Here is a 12,814-nt window from a genome sequence, read left to right as displayed (position 1 = left end):
TGTAGAATACAATCTATTTATATATACATAGCTCTTTGCATACTTATGTGTGATTGCATAGAAAAATGTGGCGTGGTATAATTATAAGTGATTTTTATTTTCTTTTTTTAACTTTACTAAATCTTATGCATTTTTGCTGTAAGTATACATTGCTTTTATTATCTAGACAAAAAGTTTTAGAAGGAGAGAAGAATGGAGGATAAAGAATAAAAATAAAGGATGGTGAATAAAGAAGGACTTGCCACCAGGAGAGATTGTTTAATCCTAAAGACGCAAGTGGTAGGATTTCAAGTATCAATTTGGGAAGACTTTTGTCACCCCTCTGACCATTCTGAGCAGCTAAATACTTACTCTGCCCACCCTGGCTGCTGCCTCCCCTCCCCAGTTCTATTTCAAATGGGAGATGAGTTTGAGGAACTGTAAGACTCAGAAAGTTCAGGAATGTTTGTTTCCCACAGACTTAGAAACAATCTGTTCCTCCCCATCCACTATCCTGGCCTCAGACACAGTGCCCTCACTCTGGAGGCTATCTGTGTGTCATGGACTTAGAGCGTGATGGGAGTCCCAGAGTTCTCCTGGGATTTGGTCTGGAAGTCTGAACCCTGTCCCCTTGCCCTTCCTCCGTATTGTCCAGACTCTCTTTTCTTCCCAGCCTGCTCCAGGCTTCCTCTCCAACATACCTTTTGTGAGTGACCCACCTCCACCCTCCTTCTTCACAAGAGGATCCTGGATCCTCACTGTCAACTTTCAGCTTGGTCCTGCCTTGACACATGACCTGTCCTATCTTCCTTTCAGACTAGGGGTGTCGCTCTGTACTTTATTCATTCCTTCAGATGACCACCAAACTTTCAGTGAGTGTCCCACCCTCCGTCCAGGGCCCTGAGACAGTGCCCAGGGCTGAGCTCTCCACATACATCACCCAAATGGGTGAAGAAATTGAAGGAGCCATCCCTAAACCCTGCCATCCCAGTCTAATGAGAGGCTGGGCTAAGCCAGGACAGTTCAACCTCTTCCCAATTAGTTAGGCAACACACACAGCTGAGCGACTGGGCAGTTTTGCTGGGGGTGGGTGATCTTTCCTGCAATGTCTCTAAAAGTTAAGTAACATAGACAATAAAGAGCTGCCTGCCTATGCTCCCAAAGTACTAGGGGTGAGTAGGGAAAGGGCTACCTCCTGCTGTAGGCCTTGAAAGGTGGGCAAGAATTTATTGAACTCTTAAGTGTAGGAACTTTAAAAATTTCTTCTTCTCTAAGTCTTGAGATCAGGGCTACTAGGCTTTGGAGATGAGATGGGGTAAGTGAAAAGGGGACAGGCCCATCTTGGGCTCAAGAGTATGAAACCCAGGCCCTCCTTGGGCCATCAGACAAAGATACCCCCTCATTAGTCCATCCATGGTCCAACTTCTGGAGGGTAATACATGATCTACAGTGACTTACAAACCAGTGTCTTAACCATGCTCAAAGGCATGCAGATGGGATTGGTTCAAGGGATAGGGAAAGGGATAGAGACCCTAATTGTCATGTGCACTGAAGCCCCCAGTTTTCCTAACCAAATCTCAGTGGCTGCCCCACTACCTCTGTCTTCCCTGGGTTTGGGTTTCACCTTTCTGAGAACAGCTGGGAAATGCTGGTATAAGGGCAGGAATGCATCTTCCTCGTTCTTATTTTTACACCTATCTGGAGAGAGCTTCACTAGTGTAATAGCCCCGCCCTCTCTCATACTTGATTGGTGAGTTTGAAAGGAGGAACTAGGCATGTGTAGCTCTGTCCCTCCATGTCTTAGGATCTGGCTGCCCATAGCAAGCTTGTGTTCTACTCTTCTATCAACCATGAGAGGTCTGACCCCATAAGGAAGGCAGCTGTGGCCCCATGCTTCCTCTGTCCAGGTGGGAAATCTGGCCTAATCCTGAGGCTCTGGAATTGGAAACCCATTCCACCCAAGGCATAAGCCACATTCTCCAATATCTGCTTTGTCTGTAATAAAGGCGATATTTTGGTTCTCCATTTGCCTTATTTTATCTGATAGTTGGCTTAGAACCTGGTCTGGGAAGAGAGAGGTGTGTTATATACTGGCCCCTTCAAATCCCAGGAGCTGTGTTTGCAGAAAGAGAATTTGCTCTGTGCTTGGCTAGGGCAGGGATGAAGCAAAGGAGCCACAGTCCCAGTGGAATCTATTCCCTTGATGAACTTCTGTAGTGAGCCCTCTTCTTTCCAGACCAGAGCACAGAGGCCACCTGCTCAGAGGCAAGGGGATGGATCGGATGACCAAGTTACGAGTGGGTAAGATCCCCACTTAAATGCCATAAATGCCCTTGGACAGACCTATCACAAGAACCCAAAGAAATGGATAAAGGAGAAGCCAAGACTGTTCAGCTTCCTTTACACCCAGCTTCTTTTACACCTACTACTGAACTTATGAAAGATCGCCACCACTGCTGATCTCCCTCCACTCTTAGGCCTTGGTTTATTCTGCCGACTCCTTGAATGAAAGCTAAACGCCAAGGTGTGAAATATAGTGCAATTTATTGAGAAAAGAAAGTGCAATATGCTCACCACCAAAGAGGAACCACAACTCAGAAAATTAAAGGACAGAGGTGAGTCATGATACAATGCCCAGGTGTGGAGAGGGCACCCTGGAAACCAACAGTTTATAGAGCTTGACTAGCCCACCCTCCAGCACTGACCCCTCTATACTGCCCTCCACAGGCAGTGCTGAGAAGCGCTGGCTTCAGACTGTAACTCCTGGTGAGAGGGAGAAGGTCCAGAGTGGGAACCAGCCAGGCTGGGAAGGCCCAAACTAAATTGGGCTCTGATGTTGCTGTCCAAAGTCAGGAGCCATCACAGGAGCTCATACAGGAGCTTCGTCATCCCAGACTAGCAGCTGGACCTCCTTGGCCCAGGAGAGGTTTGGGATACAGAGGAGCCAGGTCAGCCCTTTCTCCAGGAACTCGAGGAAAAAAGGGGTTGAACTGTGTGCATTTGCTGATGTCAGGCAGAGAGTGGAAAGTTCTGATGCAGGCTGAGGGGTAAGCCAGTGGACATAGAGATTTGGCCCAGAGGATCACTTGCAGCAGTGCTGGCTCGAGCTGCTGGTCTGGGAGAAGCGGACACTCGTGCTGCCTCCACTGCCAGGCCTGCAGCCACTGCCTCCAGAGGTTTGGGTGCTGCCAGAGCTGGAGCCAATTCCACTTTGGCTCACGGAGCTGCTGCCTCCACCGCCAAGCCTGCTCCCACTACTGCCACTTTGGTGTAGCCCCCACTGCTGCTGCTCTGGTAGCCCCCGCTGCCGCCGCCGCTGACTCCTCCGTAGCCACCGCTGCTGCTTCTGCTGCTGCCGCCTCTGTAACCACCACTACTGCTGCCACCGACCCCTCCGAAGCCTCCGTGGCTGCCGCCAGACCTGCTGCTTATGCTGGTGACGCTGTTGACCACCGCTACAGAGAACAGGCACTCAAATCAGGCCAAAGGCCGGGGAAGTTAGAGGACTAGATTTATATCCCAACTCTGTCCTAAGGGCTGTGTGACTTAAAGAAAGATGCTTAACTTCCCTAAGGCCTATTTCTAAACAGCAAGAGTGAGCCTGGCTCTCAAGTGCCCTTGCCCAAGAACAGGGACCAGAAGTCTCCACAGAAGTTTCAGTTCCTTCAAGCTAGAGAACTCCCCAAGACCACAGGGGTTTTACTTTTGGGCTGAGAGGTTGCCAGCTTACACTAGGGGCAGAATGTGGCCATAGCGTGACACTAGACATTGTCTGGTGGCCTGGCCTCCTGTGGATGGGTCAGATCCTCCTGCCTGAAAATCAGTCACTGAGGATGTTCCTAGGCACCCCTTCTACAGCCCAGGGAGAAGGTTTTTGAATGGGCTACTTACAAATGCTCACAGCACTCTGACATTCTCCAGACATCCTAAAAAAGAGACAAAGAGATATGAATTCTTTTTGCAATGAGCCAGCAGACAACTAGCTGAGGAGAGATAACCTTGGGGCCCACATCTTCCCATTTGCCCTTCTAGAGGGAAAAGCCTACCCCAAGTCTGTCTCTATGACCAGATCTCCCCAGGAAAGGGGACTGACTGCTTCAGGGGTTGAGCCTTCCAGTATATCCACCAAACACACTTCATCTGTCTATCTTCCCACCCTCTTTCCTCTAGCCCTAGAGACCTTCAGCTCCAGGGAAATTATTTCATCTCTCAGTCCCACTTGATGAGCCCATCCTCAACTCTCATCCCCTGCTGAAACCATCTTCTCCCCTTAGCATTCCCTTTCCCTCCTTCTCTACCCAGCTCTGAATTTTTTTATTTCCAACTCTCCCACGAAGCCTTCCCAATGAGCCCTCCCAGAGTAGTGTGGCCATGATGGTGGTTGTTCAAGGTGGGTAAAATATGAGAAAGGCTGACAGATAACACAATGAATTTGAAAATGTCCTGCCCGCACTACCCATCTTCCTGTCCCTTGTTCATGGAGCAGGCATCTTCACATATATGGAATGGGTCTGTACACCCTGCCCATGCAAGCCTCTCTGGTGTTGGCCATTCCCCCTTCGTCCCAAGACTGTCAGTGCACTTAGCACTAACTTTACTCTCATTCCTTTCTATAGAAACTCATAAAATTTCCATAACTTTTCTTCTCATGCTTGAATTCTGCTTCCACCATCATATTAGGAGCTGTCTGAGAATAGAGACTCTGAACACAGTATGCATGGGCAGGGGTTCAGCAGAAAGATCTCCCAATTCTTAGCATTTCCTTGGCATTTGATATTCACTCACTAAGTGATTATATGCTGCTTGATATTGTGTTATTTTTTTCAGGAGTGTGTATTTATCAGCCACCGCCCATATGGACTCAATCTTAGGGGTAGGAGGTTGCAGGACTGTCTATACCAAGTTGTCCAGTATGGTAGCCACTAACTACATGAGTCTATTTAAATTAAATCAAATTAAAAACTCACTAGCCACATTTCAGGTGCTCAAGTGGCTAATGGCTACTGTATTAGCACAGACACAGAACATTTTCATCTCAAAGCTCCAGTGGTTAGCACTGGTCTATAACTTTTGCCACAGCCGCAACGCACTTATCCTAGCACATTTCACATAGCGAGGATCAGTAGAGGTATGTAATACAATACTGACATTCATGATAAAGATGAGAATTGAATGATCTTGGTTAGCAAAAAACAGTGGGACTTGAATCCTTAACTGTCTTTCAGGAGAGTCTTTCCCTTGGACTGAGTTGTCCTCTCCTTTTCACCTTGCTCTCTTATCAAAAAAAAACCTCTTATCAAAAGTCACTATAAAATCATACCTGGAGAATGCTGACCCCACCGCCCCTCACCTGCACTCTTCGCCCTCCAGCAACTTCTTATAGGTGGCGATCTCCACATCCAGGGCCAACTTGACATTCATGAGCTCCTGGTGCTCGCGCAGCAGCCGGGCCAGGTCATCCTTAGCCTGTTGCAGGGCAGCCTGTAGGCTTTGGAGTTTGGCATTGGCATCCTTGACGGTCAGCTCCCCACGCTGCTCAGCTTCCGCAATGGCTGCCTGAAGATTGGCATTCTGGGGAGGGGGAGGTATGAGGCCAATTACCATAGGGACCAGGAAGCAAGCCCCTAGTCTTTCCTGAGGGGAGAGCTCTTCCCCATCCAGCATCCCTCTCTCCACTTCCTTAGAAATCCCAATGGGGCATGCTCAGTTGTGCAATGGGTTCATTCATCTCTGGCCCATTGAAATTAATTCATGTCTTATCAAAGAAAAGAACAATGATTCGCTTTCCTAGACTGATAGCATTAGTAGTTATCAGGTAAGTTTCTGATTTTTTTTTTTTTTTTTTGCAAGACTGTTTTAAAAAAATCCTTGCTTAGTCATTTCACTTCAGTGATACCAGTCAGCCTTGGAGGTTATGTGAAGAGTTTGATAAATAGCTCAGCTGAGGGCAGATCCTGCTGAGAGCTGAGTGTTTAAGGCCGCCACTGCAGTTGCAAGATTTGCTAGACAAAAGAGAATAAGCAACGATCTCTTCTTAGGGACTAAGTTAGGGACGGAACATCTGGGAGGCAGAGGTTTGCAGAGAATGTGCTATCCCACATGTGACACTATGAAAAAAACAGAGAAAGTGTGCGCACAGGGGCACAGCTGTTGCTGCTTCTTCCCAGGGCCCAGAAGACCTCCAGGAACTCTCCATAAACCCTGGACTCACTTGCTTCTTGACGTTCTCGATCTCCGCCCGCAGCCTCTGGATCATCCTGTTAAGCTCCAGGATCTCACTCTTGGTGCTCCTGAGGTCATCGCCGTGCCTGCCAGCTGTAGTCTGCAGCTCCCCAAGCTGACAAAGGATAAGCCCATCAACATGGCTTTGCAAAATGTTGGCACATTCTCTGGGAAGATCATCAGGATTTAAAGTTGTATCCCCTAGAGTGTGGGGACAGAGGGAGGGCTCCCACCTTAATCTGGTACAGGGCCTCAGCCTCAGCCGTGCTCTTCTGGGCGATCTCCTCATACTGAGCTTTAACCTCGGCAATGATGCTGTCCAGGTCCAGGCAGCGGTTATTGTCCATGGACAACACCACAGACGTGTCGCTGACGTGGCTCTGCACCTGGGACAGTTCCTACAGGGAACATGGATGGTCACACTCCCCATGCTGCTGGCCCCAGGGGATGCTGGGGATGAAGAAGTGCAAGAATCCTCTACTGGCAGAGATACCCCAAGAATAAGACCAGGAGTGGGACACTTAGAATATTAAGCTTGCATCTCAGGCCTGGCTACAGCCCAAGGGAAACCAGACTACAAGGCTAAAGGAAATACTATAATCAGGTCATGAAGCTACTGCATGACTTTCTCTGGGACTGCAGAAAGGAGGAGTATTCTGAAGGAGCAAGTTGTGATGCGGGTATACGAGCCAGAGGGAAGGCGAAGAACAAAGAGGGCTGATGACAGAGGGTTAAAAAAAGGAGGGCAGAGAGGGACCCTGCAGGATTGTGGGTCAGGTCTGTGCAGGCTTAGAAGCTAAGTTAACAGTTTCTTGAGCGGGGGGCAAGGGAGGACAGAGCTGAGTTCTGAGCCCTGTTGCTGGCTGTGTGAATGTCCTGTTGCTTGACTGTTCCCTAAAGTTATGCCTAGGGAGGTACAGATAGAAAGGGGCTGGAATGGGCAAAGCAAGGACTCACCATCTCATAGAGGGTCCTCAGGAAGTTGAGTTCATCCATGAGGCTGTCCACCCGGGTCTGCAGGTCCACCTTATTCATGTAAGCCGTATCCACTTCCTGGGGGAAGGTCAGAAATCCAAAGCAATGACCTTCTGGTCCCCTTCCGCCCATGGATCTTCCCAATCCCTCACCTCTCCTCTTTGCTTTTAAGTAAGAAAAGCAGAATGTTTTTCTTCCTTTCAATTGCTTCAACCAATCAAACCCCACTGTTGTAACAAGACACAAACCATAGTATCCAGGCAGAGTAACCATCCAATTTTAGGGTAGAAAAAAATCACATTTACCTCATATGTGACTTTGATTATATTATACCAAAAACCCAACATCCTGAATGAAAGGGTATTCTTCTCACTGCTTCATCTTTAGAATGACTGGTTTAAACAAGCTACAAGTATTTGCTAATTGATATTACTAATAACACCCAGAGAGGGAAGGGAAAAGGGAGACACATGTTTAGGGGACACTGAGCTTCTGTTAAGGGTGATGAAAAAATTCAGGAATGGTGATGGTTGAACAACACGATGAACATGTAGAGATTGTTGAAATGGGACACATTTTGTTACCTATGTGTTTACCACAATAAAAAAATAACATCCAAGGTACATTTGCAGGCTGAAAGCCTCGATTGATGTTAGCCATAAAGTGCTCATTATTGGTTCACATTACTAATCATCTCATTAGTCGCATTAACATTTAAAATGTCTCCCACGCCAGCAGTGTACTCAGAGCACCTTCCTTCATCAAACACCCCATTTCCAAAATGTAAGGAAACACCCCCCTCTCAAGGGGGCAGCCCCCCGGGAAGGGATCCTGGCAGCTTCCCCCAGGATGCAGCCGTCCCAGCTTACCTACCTTCTTGAGCCCCACAAACTCATTCTCTGCCACAGTGCGTTTGTTGATCTCATCTTCATACCTGGAACAGAAAGAGGACACATTTCGACAGAGGCATTTCGAAAGTGAAAAAAGAGATGAGAATTCCAAGCACTCATGAGGAATCTCTTCACCCAGAGACAGGACCAGTTTCCTGGGTGTCTGGCCTTCAAAGCTGCCCAGGGCCCCCACGCTCAGGAGGTCCTTGCACTGGATTTAATGCTCGGCTGTCACCATCTTGAAATTCTTAATTTTTTAAGAAGGGGCCTCGAGTTTTCATTTTGTTTGCACTGGGCCCTGCAAATTATCTAGCCAGTCCTGCCCGAGACCTTTCAGAGCTCAAGGCACTACATCGCCCTCCTCTAAGTCTGTGTGATGGGCAGAGGTGTGGGCAGGTAGGTGGAGGTGGAAGAAGACTCCAAGGAGCCTGGCTACTTGCTTCCTTTTTGATTAATTTCATAAAACAAAGTGCACATATGGGACCCAGAGAGACATTTGCTCAGACCTGGTGTTTCAACCTCTGTTCCTCTTTTCCTAATTACAGTTGCTTCTATAGGAATTTGGGATGAGAATAAGCTCATGTGTTCTGAAAGCATCAGGACTGTAAGATATTTGCCTATTAATAACTAAAATCTCCCACCAAAAATATGAATTTTATGGAGAGTGAAGACTTGGAGTGATTCTAGCAGAGAGGTTTCTGGAAGAGTGAATCTGAGTTGCCACTGACTTCCCAGTGCTCAGCACAGAGCTTACCACAATGGGTGCCCACTAGGGTTTGTGCAATTGAATTGGAATGGGGCCTCTGGGAAGGGTGACTGAGAAGACCTCCCCAGAGCAGGTGTGCCCATCCTTGTGGGTCCTGACCCTTGAGGATGTCTGGAATCTCCTCCCCACCTTGAGGTGTACAGTTTATCCCTCACACAGGGAGCATGAACTACAGCCCTGAACCCAAAGGACTGCCTGAAGCTACTGAAATAGGGCATTGCACTGGACACATTGAAAGAACACTTTGCCACTTGAAGCCCTGGACCACCTTCCCAAAATCCCTAATAAACTATTGAATACTAAGACTCCTGCAACCTGTCCCACACCTAATGATTCAGAATATGTAGGACTGGGATACAGGAATAGGAATTTCTCACAAGATTCCAAGGTGACACCCATGTACAGTAAAGTGTGGCTGGCTCCCCTCCCTGAAAAGCTTTAAACGCTGAAAGGATTCTTTTGTCTATTTGGACTGGTATAGGAGGCGCCTGCCTGGAGTCAGGGATGGAAAATACAAGTTAGCCACGTAAAAACCAAAACCAAACTCGTTGCCGTAGAGTTGATTCTGACTCATAGCAACCCTATAGGACAGAGTAGAACTGCCCCATAGGGTTTCCAAAGAGCACCTGGGGGATTCAAACTGCCGACCTTTTGGTTAGCAGCCGTAGCTCTTGACTGCTATGCCACCAGGGTTTCCAATTAGCCACCTAGGAGACTCCGTATCCACCCTTTCACTCCCTTCTGCTTGGTCATGCTTCACTCAAATCCATCTAAGAGTATTGGCTGGAGTTGCAGTCAGGAACAGTCGAAATTCCAAATTGGGACCACGCCTGCCTGCTAATCTCCCAGAAGGGGAAACTCCCCAGTTGGGGCCCTCACTTCTTTTTGAAGTCTCCCACCAGGTCCTGCACATTCTTCAGCTCTCCATCCAGGTTCCCTCTTTCCCCCAGAAGCAAATCCAACTGCCTGCGCAGGTAGCTGATGTAGGATTCAAAGAAGGGCTCCAGGTTGTTGGGCCCTGAGCCAGAGCCTGTGGTCTGCTGCTGGAGCAGGTTCCACTTGGTCTCCAGGACCTTGTTCTGCTGCTCCAGGAACCGCACCTGCATCAGGGGAGGTAAGAAAAGAAGTCAACCTCTTGAGATGGCCAGGTGAGGTCCCCCTCCCCAAAGGGCGATGAACCCAGTTCTTCAATCCACATAGCCTTTGCTTTATGGAATTTGGGAAGGATGAGAATTCAGAAAGGGAAGAGCTAGAATTCGTTGAGTATTTATACAAGCTGTTTTTACATATTCTGTTTCATTTAACCATCACAGCCATCTGTGAAGGAGGTGTTATTATCCCCATTTTGTAGATAAGGAAACTGAGGCTTAAAGAGTTTAAGTAAATTCCTCACAGTCATGTGGCTGTTGAGTGACAAAGCTAAGAGTCAAATCCAGGTCTGCTCTAGTTCTATTGAAATCCTTCTGTCTTCCACTAAAAAGAGTCAACATAAATAAAGTTATTTTTTTTTAAGTATAAGCTTTTTCACCCCGTTAAAGGCAGCGGAAACAGTCAAATGGGTCTAACTTTCCCTTAATTATTTCTCATATGAAGGCCCCCTTTCAATTACTTGGCTTGCAGCTGACTCAGGTGGAACTTCAAATCCTAGGCTCATTCCCCCAGCAGGCCCAGCACACCCTTCTCTAATTCAACATGGACCGCTCAGTTTAGTATCAGTTCAAGCACAGCATTGTTCCGAAGGTAAGTCAGTTAGTTGCCAGTGCTCATCATTTAGAGGCATTCGTAAGATTCATGCTAATACAAGTTTGATTACAGCTAGTTTCAATTACCAAGCAATTGCTTTTCCAGAGTAATTAAAAGTTACCTATAATAATTTCATAGCTAAGGCCCCATTATTCAAAAGAGCACATTTAGACCCTCACCTCACTTTTCCTGGTACCATCTAACCCTAGAAGGAAATCAGGAGCAGGAACCCTTCCCCTATTTCACAACTGGGAAAACAGAGCCCAAAGAGGAAGAGAGGAGTACCCATTGTCCCACAGGATCAACGCAGAACCAGGCCAAAAACCAGTCACCCCTACCTCCAAGCAGACCAAGTACCATTAGCACCTTCCTACACCAACTTCTTGCACAGCCCAAACCCTCCATGATACCTCTGGGCTTTGCCCTCACCTTGTCAATGAAGGAAGCAAACTTGTTGTTGAGGGTCTTGATCTGCTCCCGCTCCTGAGCCTTTACTTGCCCAATCTGGGGGTCAATTTCCACATTGAGGGGCTGTAGGAGGCTCTGATTGATGGTCACTTCCTGGATTCCTCCAGGGAAGCCGCCAGGACCAAAGCCACCAGGACCACCAAAGCCACCAGCTCCTCCAAAGCCACCGGCTCCTCCAAAGCCACCAGCTCTTCCAAAGCCACCTCCTACTCCTCGGCCTCCACCAAAGCCAACTCCATAGCCACCCCCAAAGCCACTTCCATAGCTGCTACGTCCTCCACCAAAGCCACCTGCCCGGGAGCCACCAGCTGCCACACTGATGGAGATACTCTTATTGCCACCCAGGTTGTAAAGGCTGCGGCTGCCAAAGCCACCTGCTCCACTCCGGAACCCACAGGCCCCTCCACTGGCTCCCCTAGAGCGGGTCACACAGCTCATCCTGCTGCTGCCAGAGACCACAGCGGAGCGGCCAGAGAAGCCCTGGCTCCCACTACTGAAGGATTTCTTGCAGGCTTGTCTGCTCATGGTGAGAGAGCTTGGAGATGAGCTAGAGATCACTTATCAAGAGCTGAGAGGGATGAAGGCAGAGGATGGGGACGACAGAAGAGACCGGCCTTTATATACCAAGAAATTTGGCTCGGTGGAAGGAGATGCAAGCAATTAGCTGAGAGTCATCTTGGGTTTGGTTTGCCTCCCAGGCAGTAAGTTACTTCTAGGTTCCCAGCACACCTCAGAGATAATCCTCTGGACCAATGTGGCTTTGCTTTCTTAGCTTAATCACCCAAACTTGCCTCGGTTGACAAAAGATGGAAGCTCTCCTCCCTCCCATCATGTGATTTCCTCAAGGGTCTTAGGGAACCCAAGCAGCACAAGGTACAGCAAGATGCTTTGGGTTTAGACACCAGGGATTAGGAGCCACCAAGCCCCATGACACAAAGGGTGAGGACCAGGAAACTTCCTCCAGATGAGCTGGGTCTTTTCCTGCAGTGCCAATGTGCCCACAGGCTCAGGCAGTGACCAAACGTGTTCCTCCCACCATGGGCATTTTCTCCTTGTGGCATGTCACTCATGCCCACCACTTCAAAGAAATATCCAGAGAAGGGCCTACAGTGCAGGAGGAGGGGTGTGCACTCTGCCACCACTTCAGCCCCTCCCAAAAGCATCCATCTAAGCAAGCCTAGAGTTTGAACCGGGAAATTTTGCTTATGGGAAAGGAAATAAAGTGGAGATAAAATGTCTGACCAGGAGAAAAGAGTAGAGTCAAGATATGCAGCCACCAAGTGTGAAGCTTGGGGAGAGAGAGGAGACATGTGCAGGCACAAGGTCTCAGACCAAACCCATCCACCCACCATCCTGGACCTACAGCAGGTGATTTTTGGATCCATAAGCAAGATGTAAAAGAAACTGGGGACTAGCTGGCTGGCAAAGTCACCTCAAGGATCCCATCCATCTTAGGATCGGACTGTGAACTGTGTCCCCAACTCAGATCTGTTGGCCTTTGGATCTCCTCCTCCATCACCACCTGGTCTGGGTTAGATATCCCTCCATCTTTTCCCTCTACACTTTTCACTTTTCCCATTATAGTACTGCCATAAAATATTTGTCAGTACCCCTTCTTGGCTCTGAGCTCTGTGAGGGAAGGAGTTGAGTCTTACTCATTCTGAATCTTCAGCTTCTAGCACAGGTAAAACACACCAAAAATGTATATTGACTGACTAATGATTGGTCTCTAAGAATATATAAATATCTAGATCCCACCCTAGTCCTGCAG

The 12,814-nt window shown here is 48.1% G+C and overlaps 1 protein-coding gene across 1 annotated transcript; it reads right to left on the bottom strand.

Annotated features, from left to right (window-relative positions):
• Positions 1 to 3,061: 3,061 nt before the first annotated feature.
• LOC100659969 (keratin, type II cytoskeletal 2 oral-like) lies at positions 3,062 to 11,568 on the bottom strand. Its single transcript, XM_010596891.3, is given in 10 exon segments — positions 3,062 to 3,249; positions 3,252 to 3,434; positions 3,871 to 3,905; positions 5,330 to 5,550; positions 6,191 to 6,316; positions 6,435 to 6,599; positions 7,159 to 7,254; positions 8,050 to 8,110; positions 9,712 to 9,932; positions 11,005 to 11,568. Coding segments are annotated over 10 exon segments (1,860 nt in total).
• Positions 11,569 to 12,814: the final 1,246 nt, after the last annotated feature.

This window comes from Loxodonta africana, chromosome 4 (genome assembly GCF_030014295.1).
Source record: "Loxodonta africana isolate mLoxAfr1 chromosome 4, mLoxAfr1.hap2, whole genome shotgun sequence".
Taxonomy (NCBI): domain Eukaryota; kingdom Metazoa; phylum Chordata; class Mammalia; order Proboscidea; family Elephantidae; genus Loxodonta; species Loxodonta africana.
The sequence above is the reverse complement of the archived record's forward strand: the minus strand, read 5'-3'. Positions and strand labels throughout refer to the sequence as shown.